Source organism: Prosopis cineraria, unplaced genomic scaffold (genome assembly GCF_029017545.1).
Source record: "Prosopis cineraria cultivar Desert tree isolate PC_DT_omini unplaced genomic scaffold, ASM2901754v1 PC2, whole genome shotgun sequence".
In the NCBI taxonomy this organism is placed as follows: domain Eukaryota; kingdom Viridiplantae; phylum Streptophyta; class Magnoliopsida; order Fabales; family Fabaceae; genus Prosopis; species Prosopis cineraria.
In genome coordinates this window covers 30301979-30325666 of record NW_026555333.1, presented here as the reverse complement: position 1 = coordinate 30325666, position 23688 = coordinate 30301979, and the positions used below count along the sequence as shown (strand labels likewise).

General features: G+C 35.3%; 1 protein-coding gene across 4 annotated transcripts in view; it reads left to right on the top strand.

Annotated features, from left to right (window-relative positions):
* LOC129303463 (uncharacterized) overlaps positions 1-21395 on the top strand; it is a 36291-nt gene extending 14896 nt beyond the window's left edge. For 2 of the 4 annotated variants that reach the window (XM_054942799.1, XM_054942801.1), the window contains 2 exons: positions 2385-2440; positions 20975-21395. In XM_054942799.1, coding sequence (XP_054798774.1) covers positions 2385-2402 — 18 coding nt within the window. In that variant the 3' untranslated portion in view covers positions 2403-2440; positions 20975-21395. Of the gene's footprint in view, positions 1-2384; positions 2863-20974 lie in introns of those variants that run through there. The other 2 variants (XM_054942798.1, XM_054942802.1) reach the window with 1 other exon arrangement.
* Positions 21396-23688: the final 2293 nt, after the last annotated feature.

Genomic DNA, 23688 nt, shown 5'->3' with positions numbered 1-23688 from the left:
TTAATTATAATGATGAAGTATGCATGTGTATGGATCTTGATCAAATGGTGAGGCCTAACTCCATTTGTAGGAATCAAATGTATTTGTGATTCCTGACTATATGTTGAGGCTTAGCCTTATATGTGAAAGTTGGAGGTAAGAAAGTAGAACAAGTATAGTATTGTATGTATGGTTATGTGTTAAGCCTCATATAAGACCATAAGTGTATAATGTGCACTGAGAGGTCAAATTGTATATATGATGTGATATATGTTATATGATGTGTCAACTAAGTGTATATGGTCCCTTTGGACTAGGTTTAAGGCCTAAAGTGATTTAATGGGGCAAGGAATGAGAGTTAAACACTTAGGGTACTAGTTTTTGAAAGAAAAAGTAGCATTTTACACCTGGGTGCCCAATTTAAGATTGAACTATTGAATCATGTCCAAACTTATCTCATTAGATAGATAGTGATATCAGCTTCACGTGGGTGCTTGAATCACACAAATTACATGTCAAGTGTGAAAATGGCGCACGGTGGAAGTTTGTATGAAAAATCCATCATGACAGCAGAATTTGATACATCGTAAGGCATGCTGTGTAAGCCAAGGTGCATGTTATAAAACTGAGGCATGTTGCTTTGTACAACATACCACAATGCATGTGGTGTGATCCGCGACGTATGGCCTATGTTTAGGAAGAAATGTGTTTGTTTTTTCTTAAAAATAAATTTGAGTTTACACTTCCATAGCCCCTTTTATTTGAATATATTTTTCTACAAAGTCGGGATCTCGCATTTTAAAAATAAATTAAGGGCTATAACTTTGATATTGTATTGTAATGTGATTATGGGTTGGTAAAGTCCAGACAAAATGAAAGGGACTTTACATGCCACGCATCACAGTATGCACTTCATGCATCACGGCGCAGGGCACAAAATTTGCTTAAGTCAAACATGAGTTAACTCGTGATTTAGAATTGAGAAAGGGAGAAGAGACATAAAGGAGAGATAGAAGGTCAAGCTTTGTTAGGGCAAGCATTTGCAGTCAATTAGGAGATATTTTTGACTTGTCGCTTGCTGGGTAAGTTTTGTTCCACCCTAAGCTACTGTTCTACACTAATTTCTCTTTGTTTGGGTTATAAAGAAAATTGAATCAGGAAATTTTAAAGGGAAAATGACAATCAAGTCCTAAAAGACCAATTTTATACTAGTTACGTCCCAAGTAATTCTAAAAGGCCAATGAAGTCCCCAAGTCCTTAAGTGGTATTTTGATATAATGGAAAAGGACAAAAATACCCTTATTTGGCTAATGAATTTGAGCTTGGTCATTCTTTTCTCTACCCTAGAGATCTCTTGCAACTGAGTAGAGAAGAGCTGTCCATTCCTTCCTTGCCCTACCATCAGCAACATACACCGGCGATTGTTCTCTTTTTTACCTTAAGCGATCACTTGCAATTGAGTAGAGGAAAGCTGTTAATCTCTTCTTTGCCATAACCGCTAGCAACAAACAGTAGTGATCAAGTGAATAAGGAAGCTGTTCATCTCTTCTTTGTCTTCTCTCTGCTATAAGTCTATATGTTCGGCTGGACATTGCGAGCTGGTGCTTCTCATCTTTATTGTTTAGGGCAGAGATTTTGCATCTATTATTTTGTGTGCTATTCCTCCCAATTATATTTCTTTTTTTTTTGTCGATTCTACCCATATAATTTCTAGTGCATTTGCTTTGTTGTCTTTATCGATTCTACTCGCATAATTTTTATATGGCTGCCATCATTATATGGCTATCACTATACAACATTATATACCTGAGATGCAGGGCAGGTCCTGATAAGAACTATATAAAGTTTTCAATATAAAAACTAAATTTTGTTTCTATTTGTTAATATATCATTATACTTTGTTTCCATAATCACTAACTGTCATTGTTGATACTATCTTTGCTTTCATTGCCATTTTTTTGTCCATCACTGCTGTTGCAGCCACAAACACCATACTTACAAGCAAACCATTGTCACAGCTGCCGCTACCACCACTATCACCTCTCCTTTGCATTTTGCTAATATTACCTCAAATCTTTGTTAACATCACCAGTATTTTTGCCAACAGTTGAATTTTGTGCTGACTAGACTTGTGCTCTTCATCTCCACTTGTTATGCAATTTGATGTATTTTACATTGATACACTAAACACATGACAGTATGTAGATTTGTACAATGAATAGCATACATAATACTATTCTTTGCTGCTTGCTTATGCTATTAGGTCTTGTTTTATATTGTTTAGTTGGGCTATTACAAAGTGATGTGATGCCCTATAGTTGCTAAGTGTTGCTTTTAGACTGGTTTATGGATGTCCATGGTGGCTCATGGCTCTGATTTTCAAGTAATTGCCTTGGATTTTGCAGTATGCTGGATCATCTTAGGATGAGCTGAAGCAATAAGACAAGCAGTCAGGTTCTTGGTAAGTGTATCTTGTATTTTCTATATGAATAATTTCAAGAGAGTTATAGAATATAAAAAACATCAAGGAGATAAAAGTAATTAGGCACATATTTATACCATGTTAGATTTCAAAATTGAAGTCATCATAGGTCCTGGTGCTATTGCATTTGTACTAATGTTATCTTTTGCCCATTCCATTGCCAAGTTCTTTGTGACTTCGTTCGTAGCCGTAGAATGAAACTATATAGATTAGTTACCTTTGCTTTTGATTTATGATACATAAGCTACGAGTTTGAAGCATAACATGATGTAGATAGTGCATTAATTTAAGACATGTAGTGTTTGAAGCTAGCTTGAAGTATTGTATCATACCTAACATAAATGATCAGATACGCTGCTTTGTTTTTTGAAATATGGATAATTCTCAGCTTTCTATGTCAATTTTCTTAAGCTTACCTTGATATATATATATATATATATTATAGTCAAGTGTGGTGAGGGATAGCAAAAATATCTTTAGATGCTGTGTAGGCAGACAAGAGATGTAGAGCTTTCACACCAGAAATAGAGGAGATAAAAATTATGTTACCATATCCTGTTGCTATTTAGGTCACAAAATTGTTACTTATATTAAATTTACTGCCAATGCCAGCTAAACTGGTAATACTATTAGAAAAGAACAAAACTCAGTCATAAGTAACTCAACTGCAAGTTTTAAAATCCTTGAATCCTCTAGTCTAATCATGACCTTATGAATAGTGGGAGTATCAGTATTGAGGATTTTTATTGTATATCACCTTATAAATGGTGCCCTTCAAGTACTCCTAGAAGTCAGAAAACTGAATTTGGGTCATTAATGGATTGGATTGCAAATAAATTCTGGAGAAACCAAGATGATTTCTTTCTTAAGCATAAATTTTCAAAAGGTACCTTTGGTAATCACAGTGCCTGATGTTTTCAAAAATGACCACTATTAGTCTGTTAAAATTGAGCATTCGTCTAACTCTGGATATAGCATCAGGTGTGATAAACTACTTACAATTTATGCTATCCCTTTTCTCCTTCTTCATATTGGCTAAAATTTTAATTAATCTAATAAAAGTTGCCACCCTACATGTTCACTATTCCATAACAGTGTATCTATATGTGGTGTGTTTTTGGGTGTAACATTTGGCTGAATCTATTTCAGTTGCTTTTATTGCTAACCAGAAAAAAGTAATTTGCAACTAAGACACCAAGAAATTATGGACAACAAGAAAGCTACAACAAAAAAGAAGTCTGGATATGACAACTTCAAGAAAGAGTTTCTAAAAAAATGAAGGAAAATTTAGTGGTCTTATAGAAGCCAATGATTCAATACGAGTAGCGAAAATTATCTATGTAATGTGTATTTCCTGCCAATTGAAACAGCTGGGCTGCTACTTATATTACTTTAATCATATGGTGATCCAATTCGATGTAACAAATGAATCATGGAATTTTCTAATTTCATTATTATTTTAGGACAAGTGAAGTGATATAAAACACTCTTTGTAACTATCAAGCAAGCTAAACAAGCAACCAAATCAATTATATATAGCTAATGTCACAACTGTTTGTCAAAATTTTGGGTGGGGTAGTTATTGAATTTCTTAAGAAAGTTATTGTTCTAGGACAAAGCTCCAGTAATTTGCAACTGAGACACCAAATTTTACAACTTCATTAGGAAAATTTTGCAACTGGTATTCAAAATTTTGAATCGAAGAACTATTAAATTCCTACAAGAGTTAAATCTTTTATGACTTGGCTCTAGTAATTTGCAACTGAGGCAATAAATTTTGCAACTTCTTTGGGAATAATTTATAACTCGTACATGAAATTTTGGATCAAAGAACTATTAAATTCTTACAAGAGTTATTCTTTTAGAATAACATTTCAGTATTTTGCAACTGAAACACTAAATTTTGCAAGTTTCTTAGGAATAGTTTGCAACTAGTACTCAAAATTTTGGATCGAAGAACTATTAAATTTGTAGAAAAGTTAAATCTTTTAGGACAACATTCCAGTAATTTACAACTGAGACACCAAATTTTGCAACTTTCTTAGGAACAATTTGCATCTGGTAGTCGATATGTTGGATCGAAGAACTATTAAATTCCGACAAGAGTTATTCTTTTAGGATAATATTCTAGTAATTTGCAACTGAAACACCCAATTTTGCAACTTTCTTAGGAATAATTTACAACTAGTACTCAAAATTTTGGATCAAAAAACTATTAAATTCGTAGAAAAGTTAAATTTTTTAGGACAATGTTTCAATAATTTGCAACTGAGACACCTAATTTTACAACTTCCTTAGGAAGCATTTGAAGCTGGTACTCGATATTTTGGATCGAATAACTATTAAATTCTTACAAAAGTTATTCTTTTAGGATAATGTTCCAGTAATTTACAATTGAAACACCAAGTTTTGCAACTTTCTTAGTAACAATTTGCAACTGGTATTTGAAATTTTGAATAGAAGAACTATTAGATTTCCACAAGAGTTATTCTTTTAGGACAACGTTCCAGTATTTTGCAACTGAGACACCAAATTTTGCAACTTCATTAGGAATAATTTGCAACTTGTACATGAAATTTTGGATCAAAGAATTATTTAATTCTTGAACTTGCAAACTTACCAAATTAAAATGTAATAATATATCACTTAGAAACAAGTTACTTTTGACATAAGTGATTTTTTCATCAGTGAGACAGTGACAACATTCCATCTTAAAATATGGACACTCGATGATAAATTCTTACACTTTCAGTTGCAAAATGTCGAATCTTCATGCCAAATTTTTAGTGACGTGAAATAAAAAAATATATTTCATGTTTAGTTGCAAAAAAGCGTTCCATCTTCTTCCTTACGAGAGCCGTTTTGCAAGAAATCGGACCTTAATGGAGTCAACTTTTTTGTTCAGATGCAGGGATTTGCAAAAAAAAAACATGTCTAAATGCACCAGCCAAACAAACTCAGTAGAGAATAAAGCTTCCTTGAGTCAATAATTATAGGGGCATTTTCATCATTTCTATTAGAACTCTGATTTGTGAAAAACAGCATAGGACTTTGTTGGCCTTTTAGAATTACTTGAGACTTAACTGGTATAAAATTAGTCCTTTGGGACTTGATTGTCATTTTCCCAATTTTAAAGGGTTGTTTTCTTACCTTTTTGTAACAAAAAAAGTCTTTAGAGTTGAATTAAGGTTTTGGCATCTCATAGATGCTTTAAGGTCATGAGGAGGTAGATAATAATATGAAAATACCTATGAGATTCAAAGAGTAAGGAGGCATGCAATGGGAGGATTGGTCTGTTTGGGGAATGAATCAAGCAGGTTAGTTGGCATTAACCTCACTTATTTTATATGCAAATTAGACCAAAGGGGACTTTAGTCTTTGGAATCTTTCAAGAGCAAAATTCAATAGGATCAAACTGTAATCATCTGCCAGAAAAATTGTTAAATAATTATGTTCTAGGGTATAACCTCTACAAATAGAAAGAATCAAGTTAAATTAAGGTTTTGGCATCTTACAGATGCTAAGAAGCATAAATATCTAACATCACACCCATATGAGCACTAAGGAGAGATTCTCTAGTACAATATTTGTGCAGGCACTAAGGAGTGGAATTCTTTAATACTACACCCTGTCAAGTACTAAGGAGAATAAATATCATATAGTCTTTTACACTATTCCTACCTAAGGGTGAACTTCCACCCCTAATATGATCATGTCATTTTCACATAACACAATCACTGCTTAAGTGTATTCTACATAGATATAAAACAAACCATATATATCTTTTTAACTTTTTAAAACCATTCTCAATTCAAAGTCATGCAAATTTTCAAAACATGCAAATGATCACAAATCATATATATTTTCCTAAGCATTTACTCATAAATAATTAAACTAGTTAATGAACAAAATGAATTATTTAATTACCTTAATCTTTCTATTTCTAGAAAGGGTCACTTGTGGCATTCACTTAAGCTATTAGCTTTGAGTACCTTAAGTCACACACTTAAGCATGCCAATCTATACAAATTGGTATTATTAGTCAATTACCAAATTGACCACAAGTACTAATTATTACAATCAACCACAACTAATCATTTAATCATTTTCACTTAACCTCCTTAGGTCCTAATCATTCTCTTTAAGCCTTTCATCACTTCTATTAGCTTTAACACACTCCACACTAAACTTTCACCCTCTTAGACTTCTATGTTAGGCTAAATTAATCCTATAGCTCCAAAGCTTAATCGTTAATTCCTAAATTAGTTGCAAAACCTTAATTTAACTCTCAAGAATTTTTTTTTATTACCAAAAGATAAGAAAACAACTCCTTAAAAACTCTCTGATTCAATTTCTCTATATCCTAAACTTAGAGAAATTAGGGTAAAATAGGAGCATAGGGTAGTACAATACTTTCTCAACAAGTGACAAGTTGGAAATAACCCCCAGCACTCCAAAAGTTAATGCCCTAGTAGAGTTTCACTTCCTCTCCTTCTCACCTTCTCTTTCATCTATTTTCCCTTTTTTTCCTTCCTCTTCCATCATCTAAATCACGTCTTACTTATTCAAATTATGTGCTATGCTATGACGTATGCAACATATGCCACAACACGCGACACAATGAGTGTGTTCTCACTATAGCTTAGACAGTTCAATCCGGATCCTAATTCTTCCATTTGATCCAAATCATTCGACCAACCATCAACTCAAAAAGTCATTTCACCATCCAAAATCCTATTTATTCAATTGATCCACTAATTTACTTTACTCTTAATTAGTAATTAGTTTTTGGATTAAAATTTAGCTTGTTACATCTATGGTCCATCACATTCAAAGCACTTATAGTCTTTCTCCTAGAAAAATGATCCCAACAATCATATGTGAAGATAATGTTGCACATGTTTTCCAATTGAGATAATGATATATTAAAGGAAATAGAACAAAGCATATCTCGCCAAGATTTTTCTTCACACATGATATTCAAAAAAATGGAGAAATCCAAATTCAACAAATTTGTTATAGTAATAATCTAGCAAATTTGTTAACTAAAGAACTTCCTACTTCAGCTTTTGAGAAGCTTGTATACAATATTGGAGTTTCTAGGCTCAAGAGTATTAACTGATCTAGTCATGAGAGGGATCTTACATATATACATTGTACTATTTTTGCTTGATCATGTTTTTTCCCATTAGACTTTTTGTGGCAAGGTTTTTAATAAGGTAATGTCAAGAACACATTGTGTGCTCTTTTTCCTTCATTAGGGTTTTGAACTACTAGTTTTTCTAATAATATTTTAACGAGGCACAATATGTTCTATTGACATATCCAAAGGGGAGTGTTATAAATATTTAAGATATTATGTGGATATTCATATCTTTTAGTTGCTTTAATATCTTTTAGTTATTCCAATATCTTTTAGTTATAATAGTTTTTGTATTTTATTTATTTTAATTGATTATTTTTTTGCCTAGAAATAGAAGGCACCTCAGTTGTATTACACTAAAATGAGAATTATCTCTTCTCATACTCTCTGAATATTCTCTCATTCTGATATTTCTCTTCTCTTCTTCTATATCTTTATTTATTTATAATATGTATGAATTTAAGTCTTCCTTTTTGCCACAAAGATGAAAAATAAAAAAATTAATTAATAAAATTGCTTCATTTTCAATTAGCACAAGAACAAGAGGCAAATAAAGATATGCTGCCTTACCGTGACACGCAGTGAAAGAAAGTCAATCCTTCTTCTATCAAACAAAGAAAGTTAATCCTCTTAAATGGTCCACGTATAAATTTTATATAATTTATTATTAAAATGTTTAAATATGAATAAAGAAACCTAGAACAAGTAGGTAAACCTGTGTTGGAATTATTATTACACTAAATACGTGCCTCCCGGCCCCCACTTAGGCCCATAATTTGATTACAAGGTTTTTTATTCATTCATAGAACACTTTTGAAGTAGAGCAATTAAAAAACTAGGTGCACATATATAAGGTTATGTATAGTGGACCTCATGTGTGAGATGAAGTCATAAATTCTTCTATGACGTAATGAAATTTTATTCTTTTAGTTTGTCTCAATTAATGATTATATTTAGTTCTTTAAGTTTAATTTTTATCAATTTAATTTTTAAATTTAATTATCAATTTCTTCATTGTTGTTTAAAGAAAAAGTAACATGTACACTATTAGAATTTTCTGACATAGCTAATGAAATGTATTGATGGTGGTAATGTAGATTAATGGAAAGAAATATAATTATTTAGATAAGAAAAAATATACTCAGAAATTAAAAAAAAATAAAGTGCAAAGTAAGGGACTAGATTGTTCAAAATTAAACTGATTTGAAAGCTAATTTAATCTCATTGAGTTACATAGTCATGTAAAGTTACCAACATATATACTTTATATATTAAATTAATTTGAGAATCATTTTGTATTTTAAAACTTAAAAAGACTAACATGACAATTTAACAAAAATATAAGTAATCAAATCAATAACAATTAAACATAAAGAACCGATAATTAAAATAAGTTTCACCAAGAACTTAAAATTTCATTGTCCCTTCTCCTATCTTTCTCTCTCAATTTAGATGATGTAAAAGTGGGGGCAAAAATCTCTTTATTTGCCTTTTATGTCAACCCAGAGATTTGAAATATTTAAACAAAAATCATTATTTTATTAAATATCAAAGAATGCATGAACCTAATCCTTCACTCAAAATAGTAGAAATGAAGTGAAGTGCACGTTCAGAAATCAATTGGATTTAGACAAAATATCATCTGCAAACCAAAAATTTTCTTCCAATGGGATCCTTTATGCTACATATATTCAATCATCAATAAAGACATCATAAACCTTCTTCTTTTTTATACTATTTCTTGTTTAATTAGCTTCTGATTTCCTTCCCCAATTTCTAATGCCTGGTCCCCACATCGAGTTTTAAATTTTTAATTTACTATGTGTACTGATGATCTGTTTTAATATAAATTGCTTTATATATTTAAAAAATTGGATTTAGACAAAATGTGGCAATATGAGAGTGGTTTAGCTTTGTCTGAAGTTTCAGAATCATTTTTCCTAGGGGTTACCAAACTAGCTATTGGTGGCAATGTTTCTATGAAGAATTAAAAAAAATAAAAATGAAGAAGAAAGTTGTAATCTTCAAAGCATGGATGACACTTTCTTTAAACTTAATTCTCATATAATACAAATGATTTCTTTGAAAGAGCTGACAACTAACTTTATAAAGCTGAAAAATTTGAAGGAGACAACTTTCTAACATTTTGATTATTTTTAATTATATTTTAATTTTATTTTCAGCCCATTATATGTAAATAAGCACGTCAAGTGCGTAAGGTGACTACATTAATTAGGTGGCATTTTTATATTAAGGGAAAATTGCGTATAGGTCAAGTATAGCAGATTGATTTAGGAATAAGTTCTATGAAATTTAGAAACCACAACAGGTCCCTTGAAACTTGAATGTAAGTAGGGTGCAATGACAATATTGCCTTTACTTATAATGCATAATCAGTTTAACTATTGAACATGTAAAATCACAGTTGTAAAAAGTTAAAATGATAATTATAAATTACTAATAAAATAGTTGTAAACAATTAGTGTTAAACTTTATTAGTAACGCTTGATTAGTTTAACTATTAGGTATGTAAAATTATAGTTTTATAATATTAAAGTGATAATTGTAAATTATTGATGAAATAGTTATAAATAATTAATATTAAACTTTGTTAGTAAAATATGATTATTTTAACTATTAGATATGTAAAGTTAAAGTTATAAAATGTTGACGTGATAAATATAAATTACTGATAAGATAGTTTTATACAATTAGTATTAAATTTTTAACGCATGATTAGTTTAGCTGTTGATATGTGAAGTCACAATTGTGAAAAATTAAAGTGATAGTTGTAAATTAATGACGAAATAACTGTAAATTACTTGATTGATGTAATGTAATTTTTAATACGTGTATTATTGTCTTTGCACCTGATCAATTTTTAATAATGTAATTTTTAATATCGCATGAGTGGATAGATATGGCAACCAACCAATTTTCCAAAATCGAAGGTTTGCTGGAATCTTTAATGAAGTCTGTTGAGAGCCTTAATTGTCGACCAGAATCCTCAAATTTTGGGCACGATACAGGTTCACCTACAAGTCAAAACTCATTTGAACAGGTGTATCAAGTTATCCTTACCAAGTAGGTGAAGTTAGCTTTTCCTAGGCTTGATGGAACAAAGCCGTTAGATTGGCTATTCAGAGCTGAATAGTAGTTTAAGTTTTACGAGACGACTAATGCACAGAAGTTAGTCATCATCGGAATCCATTTGGAGGGACCAGCAATCTTATGGTTTTAGATGATATTGAAATCGAATCAGTTTATAGACTAGAATTCATTCACTAGAGCAGTAGAAGAGCATTTTGGCCTAACTCGTTATGAGTGTGCACGAGTGCAATTATTCAAGCTCCTACAGAATAACTCATTTGAAGACTATTTATAGAAGTTTATGGCATTGGCTAATGGCACAGAAACCGAATGAAAAGAGAAAACTCTGAATTTTATTTCTAGTCCCCTCTCTTACAACAAAGTGAGTCCTATTTATAGTGTTAGGACTCTGAACGAAAACAGGTAATCAGCTAACGTTACAAATGTAAATGCTAAACGTTTTATTGGCTTAATGAAGGGTAACGGAACACGTTTGGCTTCAATTCTGTAACTCTCATGTATTAGTTCTGTTGTCCGTTTCAGTCCGTTTCATCCTTCCCGAGTTCAGCAGAACTCGCCCTCGAGTCAAATTCGGCATTATCGTCAATGTAAGGGGATAGATCAGCAACATTGAAGGTGGCAGATACACCATAAGAACCAGGTAATTCTACTTTGTAAGCGTTGTTGTTGATCCTTTGCACTATCTTGAACGGACCATCAGCTCTTGGGGACAACTTGGCGTTTGGTTGTTTAGGAAATCGTTCCTTTCGTAGATGTATCCAAACCAAGTCTCCTACCTTAAAAGTCTGCTGTCTTCGATGTTTGTCATGTTGAGCCTTGTATCTCAAATTCTGCTTTTGGATTCGCTCGCGAACTTGCTCATGCAACTTCTTAATTTCCTTAGCCCTTTGGTCAGCATCAGAGCTATATTGCTGCTTATCAAGTGAAGGGGTCAAGTCTAGTGGACTAAGGGGACGAGTGCCATAAACAACTTCAAACGGACACTTCCCAGTTGCTTGGTTGACAGAGTTATTATAAGCAAACTCAACTTGAGCAAGAATAAGATCCCACTGCTTCAAATTCTTCCCTACGAAACTGCGAAGAAGATTACCAAGAATCCTATTTATAGCTTCAGTTTGACCGTCTGTCTGGGGGTGACTAGCGCTGCTAAACTGGAGCTTAGTTCCCATCTTCTTCCATAACGTCCGCCAAAAGTGGCTAAGAAACTTCACATCACGGTCAGAAGTGATAGTTCTAGGAATGCCATAAAGACGCACAATCTCCTTAAAATACAAGTCGGCTACTTGAACAGCATCGTTGGTCTTCTGGCATGGGATGAAATGGGCCATTTTTGAGAAGCGATCCACAACTACCATGACAGAATCTTTTTGCCTCTGAGTCCGTGGTAAACCCAGAACAAAATCCATAGTTATATCTTCCCAAGGTGCTTCTGGAATTGGCAGAGGCATGTATAGTCCAGTATTCTGACCCTTGGATTTAGCCAAGTGACAAATTCTGCATCTCTATATATGCCTATTGACATCCCGTTCAAGTCGAGGCCAGTAAAAGTTCTCCTTCACTAGGTTAGTTGTCTTATCTCGTCCAAAATGTCCAGCTAATCCACCATCATGTGCTTCCCAAATTATGGCTTCTCTCAAGGAACCCTGTGGAATACAGAGGGTTTTACCTCGAAATAAAAACCCGTCGTGTCTGTAGAACTGGTGGAAAGGTTGATTTATAGTTGCTTCCCACACTCCTCGGAAATCAGGATCATCTTGATATAACTCTTTGACAAGGTCAAATCCAACAACCTTGGTTTGTAGTATTGTAAGTAGTACATGGCGACGACTAAGGGCATCAGCTACGGAGTTCAGAGTTCCAGCCTTATGTTTGAGAAGGAATGGATAAGATTGTAAGAGTTTACTCCAACGAGCATGTCTGCGGCTGATCTTCTGCTGGGAATTCAAATACTTGAGAGCTTCATGGTCCGAAAAAAGTATGAACTCTTTATTTAGGAGATAATGACTCCAATATTGAAGAGCTCGGACAATGGCATAGAATTCCTTGTCATAGGTAGAATATTTGAGCTTGGCATCATTGAGCTTCTCACTAAAAAAGGCAATGGGATGGCCCTCCTGGCTTAAGACAGCACCAATGCCAGTGTTAGAAGCATCACAGCTAACTTCAAATACTTGATCAAAATTAGGAAGAGCTAGGACTGGAGCTTTGGTCAACTTCTTCTTAAGCTCCTCAAAGCTTTTCTGAGCTTGCTCTGTCCACTGAAACTTCTCTCCTTTGGTGCAGTCTGTAAGTGGTGCGGTAACTGAGCTAAAAGTACGGATGAACCTCCTGTAGAAAGAAGCTAATCTGTGGAAGCTTCGAACCTCCTGGATGGATTTTGGAATTGGCCAGCTGTCAATGGCTGCAACTTTGCTTAGATCAACGCGAACACCTTCCGTGGTAATGATGTAACCCAAGAACACAACTTCGTTGGTGAGGAAGGTGCACTTCTTGAGATTTGCATAAAGCTTCTGCTCACGCAAGGCTTGCAAAACTTGCCGCAAGTGATCTAAATGCTCCTCTTGATTCTTACTGTAAATAAGAATATCGTCAAAGTACACAACAACAAATTTACCAATGAAGGGTCTCAATACCTAATTCATCAGGCGCATAAATGTGCTAGGAGCATTTGTTAACCCAAAAGGCATCACATTCTACTCATATAAGCCATCTCTGGTCTTGAAAGCAGTCTTCCACTCATCTCCTGGTCGAATTCTGATTTGATGGTACCCACTACGAAGATCAATTTTGGAGAAAGTAGTGGCACCATGCAACTGGTCCAGCATATCATCAAGCCGAGGTATCGGAAACCGATACTTAATAGTGATCTTGTTGACGGCTCGGCAGTCAATGCACATTCTCCAACTCCCATCCTTCTTAGGTACTAGAAGAACAGGTACAGCACAAGGGCTGATACTTTCTCGAACTAACCCTTTCTTCAACAACTCTTCAACTTGTCGTTGGACTTCGGCATGTTCCTGGGGACTCATCCTATAAGCAGGCTTATTAGGAATGACTGCTCCTGGAACGAAGTTAATGGCATGCTGTATGTCTCACATTGGAGGCAACCCTGGTGGTATCTCATCGGATATTACATCTGAAAATTCTGACAATAACGGAATGACTCCAGGTGGATTGACTGTCTCATTGTTCACCTCAAGCACCAGAATAATGCTCATCATTTGGGCTTCGGATTTTGATACCTTGAATTCCTCCTTAGTCAACAAAGACACTAACGGCTTAGAAACACTAGATTCCCTTGAAGATTGGCTAATCTCATTGGGTGGTAGAGGCGCTAGTGTAAACTTGACACCATCTTTCGTAAAAGAATAAGTGTTCGCTCGCCCGTTATGCATAGCATGTTGGTCATATTGCCATGGCCTCCCCAAGAGAAGGTGGCATGCATCCATGGGAACAACATCACATAAAACTTCATCACAATATCGATTCCCAATAGAAAAGGTCACAAGGCATTGTTTAGAAACTTTTACCTCATTCCCTTTGTTGAGCCAGTGAAGCTTGTAAGGTTGTGGATGATCTTGTGTTGGCAACTTCAATTTCTCCACCATGTAGTTAGATACTACATTTTCACAGCTTCCACTATCAATGATGACATTACAAACTTTTCCTTGGGCCGTGCAACGAGTGTGAAAAATGTTGCGTCGTAACCAAGGTTCTTCTTTGACTACTGTTGTATGCAGACTTCGTCTAAGCACCAATGCTTCTCCTTGATCAGCAGGTGTGACCTCCTCGTCATATACGGGATCAGTGCCGTAGAACTCATCGTCCTCCTCACCTTCTTCAAGTGCTTCATACCCTGATCCTTCTCGAATGGTGACAACCCTTCGTGTAGGACAGTCCGCAGCAATGTGGCCAAATCCTTGGCATTTAAAGCATTTGATTGCTTTGGAACCAGATTCCTTGGCAGCATTGGATGGTGGTTTGCGCATAGCAGTAGGTTGTGGCTTGCTTGAGGAGTTAGTCTGCTAAAATTCTACTTTACGGCCTTCTGGATAACTCCTAGAGGATGAAGGTTGGAAAGCGGATCTCTTGGGCATCTGCTTCTCAACACGCACGGCCAGACGGATGACATCATCCAAGGTCCAATATTGTTGAAGCTGGACTGGACGATTGATATCTGTGTTTAAGCCTGCAAGGTACCGGGCTATTGTTTGCTCCTCCTTCTCCTGAATATCACACTTCATCATGAGTTGTTCAAACTCTCTAGTATATTCTTCTACAGATAAAGATCTCTGTCGAAGATTTTGCAACTGGATAAAATTATCCTGGTGGTAATGATCTGGTAAAAATTTCCTGGTGAGCTGGCGTTTCATTTTCTCCCAGGTTTCAATCTTGCACTTTCCCTCACGTTCTCGCTTCCGTCTGAGGTTTTCCCACCAAATAGAAGCATGTTTCTTGAGTTTGAGGGCGACAATTTTGACTTTCTGCGCATCTGGAATCTCCTTGTGTTCAAATACTCGTTCAACAGTTTGTAGCCAATCTACAAACTCGTCTGGTTGGAGCCTTCCCTCGAATTCAGGAACGTCAACCTTGATGTCATTAGGGCGGAATTGTTGTGGTCGTGGGCGGCGGCGGTTTTCAGTAGATGACGAACTACTACTTCCCGAATCTCTCTCTAAGTTTTCTCTGTTGTTGTTTAACAGAGTTTGCTGCAATTCCACAGTGGCTTCCAATTCTCGTATCCTACGTCTCAACTCTTCCATCTCAACCTCATGTACATGTCTACGTCTTGGAGGCATTTTGAATAAATGTCAAGGCTAGGGATAAAGATTGGGGTGCGATTGGAAACGTTGAAAGATATAGGGGTAAAGTGAATTTTTTTTTTCAAAAGGCTAGGGGCAAAATGGGGATTTTGGACTGTCTAGGGGGTAAAATAGCGATTCTAGAAGAATGATGGGTCAAATTGAAATTTATGAAAAATATAGGGGTTAAACTGGAATTCAGGTAAAATCAAGGGGCAAAAGTGTAATTTTAGGAAAGTTTAGGGGTTAAAATGGAATTTCTGAAAAATTTGGGGGATAATATGAAATTTCATAAAAAAAAGGGGTAAATTTAGAATTACTGAAAGATTTGGGGCGAAAATGTAATTTCTGAAAAGTTGGCTGACTGGGCGCAGTGACGTGGCGACTGTGACACGTGGCATAAAACTATTGGTCTGACCTGTCGTTGACCGGTCAGAACGATGACGTGGCAGCTGACGTCAGCGTCTTCAACCTTCGGATAGCGCGTGACGGCGCGTGGACCGGCGGCGAGGCGTGTGGTATTTCGACGGTGGCACGTGGCGGCGCGTGCGACTGGTTCTGGTGACGGGGAACCTCTTGTTCCATGTTTTCGGACCTCCTGAGCACGATGGTGATGTTAGTTTTCTGAGAAAATGCCCGGTTTGTAAAACGCGAAGACGTCAGGGACTCCTCCTCTGAATCTCTCTTCTTTCCGGCGTACTTTCTCAACTGTAACTCACTCTCTCGTTCTCTGGACCAGCTCTGATACCAAAATGGCACAGAAACCAAATGAAAAGAGAAAACTCTGAATTTTATTTCTAGTCCCCTCTCTTACAACAAAGTGAGTCCTATTTATAGTGTTAGGACTCTGAACGAAAACAGGTAATCAGCTAACGTTACAAATGTAAATGCTAAACGTTTTATTGGCTTAATGAAGGGTAACGGAACACGTTTGGCTTCAATTCTGTAACTCTCGTGTATTAGTTCTGTTGTCCGTTTCAGTCCGTTTCAGCTAACCATTCCGTTGACATGACAGAAGGTGCGTTGATTGATTGCTTCATAGGTGGGTTGAAATAAGATTTACGTCGTGATGTCGTTGCTCAAGTATCAACCATATTACTACAGGTGGTGGCATTAGGACAATTATATTCTAGACGTGACGCACTGGGGACCACTCCATCACGTCTTCGAACTACCTTCTCACTATCACCAATGGGAGGTGGGAAACCATTAGCAAATATGCCTGCGTCATCATTAAAGGGATTGTCAATCAGAACCAATAGCAAACCAACAACACTAACATTGCTTTCAACGCCTGCTAGACCTCCGATTCAAAGGATCACACCTGCTGAAATGAAAATTCAAAGAGAGAAAGGTCTTGTCTATTTCTGTGGTAAGAAATTTTCTCCATCTCATCATTATGGGAAGAAACAATTAATGATGTTGATTGCAGAAACGTTCTCTAATTTGTAAAACTCAGAAGTCAGTGCGACCTTTTCTCGTAGTGGTGGGAATGGGTCAGTTGATGAAGTGTGATTCGACCATAGCAAAGTTACTTGTGCAGATTAGTGGTCACATTATTACATTCCTAACATTTATTTTACCAGTTGTTAGAGCTAATGTCGTGATTGAAGCCTCTTGGTTGGAGACACTAGGTTCACATGTTGCGGACTACAATGCTTTAATGATTCGGTTCTTGCAGAATGGCAACTTCATTACCCTCAAAGGTTTCAAATCAGCTCCTATTGCTTATGCTCATTTACACCAATTAATTCAGATTTATAACACTGATGCCATTATCGAGTTGTTTGTACACCAGGGACAAGTGAAATAGGGCATGATGGATGAAGAGGCACCATTATAGCTACCAATGGAGTTACTTGAGGACTTTGTTGCTGTTTTATGATGACATTATGAGCTGTTCATGAAGCCCATAGGACTACCACCTCCTCGAGACCACGTTCACAAGATTAATCTACAAAAAGGAGAAGGACCAGTTAAGGTTAAACCATACCAATACCCCTTCAGTCAAAAGGTAGAGATAAAGAAGTTGGTGCGTGAACTATTGGAGGAGGGATACATACAACCCAGTAGTAGCCCTTTTTTGTGCCTGTTATCTTGGTGAAGAAGAAGGACAGGTCTTGGCGCTTTTGTGTTGATTACAGAGCCCTTAATGCTGTGACCATTAAAGATGCCTTCCCTATGCTAACTGTAGGCGAGCTTTTGGATGAGCTGCATGGCTCTGTTTTTTATTCCAAACTAAACCTTAGGGCAACCTACCATCAAATATTAATGGAACTAGATGATCGAGCTAAGACTATATTCCGCACATACCGGGGGTTGTATGAATGGATGGTGATGTCGTTTGACCTAACGAACACCCCTACTACCTTTCAAGCCCTTTTAAATTCTATTTTTCAACCATATTTTCGCAAATTTGTGTTGATTTTCTTGATTATATTCTTGTATATAGTTCCTCTTAGGAGCAACATTTAGAGTTAGTCTTACAGATCCTTCAACAACAGCGTTTGCATGAAAACTAATGAAACGTTCTTTCAGATAGAAGAAGGTTAAATATCTAAGACACTTTGTTTGCCAAGAGGGGGTTGAAGTGGACCAAGGAAAGGTACAAGTTGTGAGAGATTGACCGGTGCCAACTACAATGTCCCAACTAAGGGCTTTCCTTAGCTTAACAAGCTACTATCAACGATTTATATGACAGTACGCGCACATCACGAGTCTCTTGACCATCTATTATAGAAAGATGGATTTGTGTAGAGCTGTAAAGCTTATCGTGCATTTGATGCCTTGAAAGATGCCCTGACGAAGGCACCTGTTTTAGCATTACCCAACTTCTCAAAACCTTTCATATTAGAAACAGACGAGTCGAGAACAGGAATAGGCACTGTATTGTGTCAAGATGGGCATCCTATTGCCTTTTTTTTTGAAAAAGCTCTCTAATCAATGGTAAGCTCAGTCAATTTTCAATCGAGTGCTATATGCAATAGTAGAAGTGGTCTTAAAATTTTGACATTATCTATTTAGCCATTAGTTTATAATACGTACAGATCATGCTAGCTTGAAACACCTCATAGATCAATGTGTTCAGATACTAGAGCAAGAAGCCTGCTTTACCAAAGCTCTTAGGTTACCAATTTACCAAAGAATATAAACCTGGGTCCACCAACACTGCAACAGATGCTCTATCTCGTGTCTCATGCATGTCACTAACTCAAGTACAATCAGTTTTGATGGAGGAAGTGTATCAACATATTCGATCTTCCTATCTCATATAGAAAAATGCATCAGGCATTAGTCTCTGATTCTACAAGTCTCCTTGGTTATGTTTTGAAGCATGGAGATGTGTATTAGCAGAATCACTTGGTGCTTCCACATGATGATGATGACTTGATTCGCCGGGTTTTGTATGATTTTCATGATTCAATGGTAGGGGTTATACAGGCTTCCTTTGTACGTTCCAACATATAGCATCCCTATTTTATTAGTTCAAAATGAGACATGATATCTGTGACTATATGTAGAAATGTCAAATTTGTCAACAAGATAAGGTTTCACAACTGCACCTAGCTGGCCTTCTTCAACCCCTCCCTATTCCAGTTCGTATATAGGAAGACATCTCAATAGATTTCATCATTGGTCTACCATTAGGACGTGGGTTCTTAGTAATTTTTATCATCATGGATCATTTGTCCAAATATGGACATTTTGTACCCCTGTGTACTCCCTACAATAGTCAAATGGTAGGTAATGCATTCCTTTATCATGTCATGAAGTTGCATGGGTTGCCCAGGACAATAGTTTTAGATTGAGATAAATCATTCATTAGTGCTTTCTGGCATTGTTTATCTCAATTGTAGGGGACTCAACTTAAGCTCAACTCCTCATATCACCCATAAAGTGATGGACAAACAGAAGTTATGAACTACACTCTCAAGATGTATCTTAGATGCTATGTGTTTGATCACCTGCGGTGGTGGTTAGAGTACATACCATAGGTGGAACATTGGCATAACATGGCTTACCATAACTCACTGAGCATGTCACCCTTCAAGATCATTTACGGCCATGACCCACCCCTAGTGCTTCATCATGCATCATTGGAAGATACTTCTTTCGACATCTATGCCCACTTATCTATATGAGATGAAGTTCTTGCTGTCTTGCTCATTGCTCTATCAAAAGTGCAAGAACTAATGAAGCATTTCATAGATCGGCACAATTTAAAAGCTCAGTTTGACATTGGCGATTTAGTCTATGTGAAGCTCTAACCATACCCGCTAACATTCTATGCAACTTTACAAGTTTCAAAAACTTGCCTTGTGCTATTTTGGTCTATTTCCTATTCTAGAGTGGTTATGTTGCTTATCATCTTAGCCTTCCTTCAGAGGCTCACATTCATTCAATCTTCCATGTCTCACTCTTAAAGAGGTGTTTTGGTGATGGTCTTTGACCGATTCTTCTACTCCCTCTATCTTCTATACCAGAAGGTCCTCTCGTGCAGCCTAATGATATCTTAGAAGTTCGGCAAAGTCAACATGTTGATGAGCAAGTTATAAAAGTTTTGGTTTAGTAAGATTGCTCTTATTCTCCCACATAGGAATTACTTAAGGATATAAAGAAACTGTACCCCCATTTTAACCTTAAGGGCAAAGTCCATTCTCATAGGGTAGGTATTGTCACGTTTGTGACATCCACATCTAATATAGATGCGCATCATAGGTATAGGCCTCCACGATCTAATACACTTGGCTTGGGACCCAGGCCAGACCAACATGTTGAATTGGAGAAGGTCACTTATCGAAGCACTCGCCAGAGGAAGCCCACGTGGGAGCTTCGTGAGATAGAGGGTATTTAAGTTACGAATGGTAGTAAGAGAGGGTGTGATGAATGTGAATGAGCTTTTCCCTTTGATATTTTGTTTCTCCTTTCTGTACCTTCTAACAATTCCATTATTTCCTTTCTGTTCATGCTTGCATTTTTGTAATAATTGAGATTGAGATGTTTATGCTATCAATACAATCCAATTCTCCTATTTGCTATGCGTAACTGTAACACAAACAAGGAAAAATAGTGTAGCCTAAGCTTCTAAAGGATGTGCAACATGTGATCAAATGAACTAGCATAAGAATTATCACCCTTCCCTCCAAAATTGAATCACATTTTCAGCCAAGGCATTGTGCAAGTAGGATGCCACATTTTTTGTTTAGTTTTTATTATTTTTCAATTAGGAAGGGCTTGAATGTTAAGGTTCCAAATTTGATTCCATTTGATTTTCCCTCATTCATACATTTTCCTATTACTTCCTTGCATTTTCTCTCATATTCTTCATTGTTCTTGCTCTCTCACCTCACAACCACCCTCATTTCTCCTTCAATTCTCACACAATTAAACTCACATGTAACCAACACCATTCTTCTTATTTCCATTATCTAATTCTTTCCCTACCACTTTCACAAGGATTCAAGCTTCTAATCTTCATCCAAGTGAGCATTATGTTCTGTCATGGCAAGTTCTTCAAGGAGCTCATTAAGATGGAGATGAGAGGCTACGTTTTTAGAGGAATCCTATAGAGAAGAAGATGGTGGATGAACTATGAGCTTCATATGACTAAACTTCCCTAAATTCCTAGCTCTTCTCTTTTCACTTGATGATTAGATTCCTTAATCTAGGATTTAATTATCATTTTGCCTTGTAATTCTAATGTGAATTTAATCCTTTTGTAAAGAAAAGAGGCTTGTGACATTATTTTCTCCCTTGTTTGTCTTAGTCTATGTTTGGCCACTATGTCAATAATACATAATTTTGTTTTTCCATATAATGAATTACTTGTATTGATGTTGCATAATCTTGTAATGTTGATACTTGTCATATTAAGTAATTTGACATAATCTTGTGGTTGCTCATAAATTGTTCTTGGCCATGGCATATAAAGGGAGGGATTTAATTGACACGTTTGAAAAATTCTTGCAGTAATTAGTGAAATAATCTAAGGACTTTAATCTAAAACTTAGAGAGTTGAACTAATTAGGTTAACTGGCTTAAGATAATTTTCTCTAAGCTATGTTAATTCTTTAGGATAATAGATGGAAGACTTACTTTTTCAAACTTTTCAATGATGAAGAGGGTTCATCTAGTAACTTGGAGAATTTAGTAACCGGTGAAGGAGAACAAAATTTGTCATTCTATCGAATAATACGTGATAAGTGCAACACATCAAAATTTTTTTTTTAAAATAATTTAACTCAACCATAGTTGGGTTACAGCCACCCAACACATTTTTATATCAATAATTTCAATATAAAATATTTTATAATTGGCTTCAACTCATACACTATAACATTTCAGATAAATTTTTACCTCCCACATGCCATTAGGCTAAATCACATTTGTCCATCTTTATACTCCCAACAAGTAAACTAAATCACATTTGTCCATCCTTATACTCCCAACAAGTAAAATAAGCAATTTAATAAATTTTCAACACAAGCCAGTTATTTGGCCTTATAATCATGCCATTTTAACCAATCCAAAGTAAACCAAATATTAAAATTACAGTCATCCAAATTGTACTAAAAATAGAAATAGTTTGAAAGGCATGATTACATTTATATATTCATATAATTGACAATAAACAAAAAGCCCTAATATTGGCAATATAACACATTATAAATCATAAATTAAATACCCAAAAGAGATAGTGGATCTGTACCACTAAGCCCCTGGGACTCCTCCACGTGTCACTCGTGGCTCTTCTCCTGAAAATTATTAACCACATAATGAGACTCAAAAGTCCCAGTAACTAAAGCCAATTTATGATAGTGTATACAAACAGTTAAGTGTATGCTTACTAAGTGAGAATTAAAAATAATATAATTCCAACAAATATAAGAAATATTATAATATACACAAACAACCATCCTTATATTCCTCCATTAACCTCGACCCGTAGCCCTCACTCGGTGCTAAATTACCCGGCCAAAGGTAGATTAGCCCGAGCCCTTACAAACCACCTATTGAGCTCCAATAGGGGCGTACCACGTGGCACATAAATACAACAATAATAGCAAGTCTTCCAACACCTCCCACAATAATCAAACAAATTCATAATAATATTGCACAATTATATAATATTACAAAATTCATAATTTTCTCAATAATCACCCAATTAACATGAAGTAACACAAATCATAAATTAAAAGCATGGTTACCTTGTGGCTTTTTCAATAAATTATTCCTTAAAATTTCTCTCTCACCACAATCTTCACCAGTAATACAATCTACAAATAACATATTATTTATAAATATTAGTTTCAATTTTTGAAACTAATAAAATAATTGTAATAATAGAATTAAAAATATAACATAATTCCTAATCTCAATCTTAATACAAATCTATAGTTAATACTATTAAGTAAAATTTTTAACTCCTCTTTTAATTATCAATAAACATTAATAATCTAAAAATTAACTTCTAAACTAATTTCTATTATCAAAATTTTCTTTTTATTTCATAAATTCGTACCTAAAATATCCAAAAATTAAAAATTGAGTCTCTAGCTTAGAATCATAATTCTATAACCATAATAATTCATTTTTCATCCCAAATAATCATCTAAACCTCAATAAATCAACATATATTTTCAGATCTAGTTTAGAATTTGATCCATAAGCCACAGATTCAAAGATCATCAATAAATTTATACTCTAGAACATTTATTATACTACTGACAACCTCTAAAATCATATTTATTCAACATAAATTCATCCCTCTTTTAGATCTTAAATTTTCTACCACTACAAACTCAGAAACCAAAGAAGAAGGATGACTAAGAAAAAAAATTTTAGAACACTTACTTAGTCTTGAAAAGCTTAAAATCACACCCTAAATATTCTATTAAAAACTCTTACCTTAAAAATTTAGATATTTCGCACCGGCGACTCGCTTCTCTCCGCCTCAGCTCGCGCGCAGGAAAAGAATTGAAGAAATGAAAGGAAACGGGTGAGTTTTTATAAAAATTTAGTGGATCCCACATCTTTTTTTTTATTATTATTTCTTCTTTTCTCTCTCTCCCTTCCTTTTCTTTCTTTTTCTTCTTATTTTTTTATTATTTTATATACATTATTGATGTGCGGCGGCCGAAAGTTTCCTTGTTCTTCTCCTTTCTTGTTTT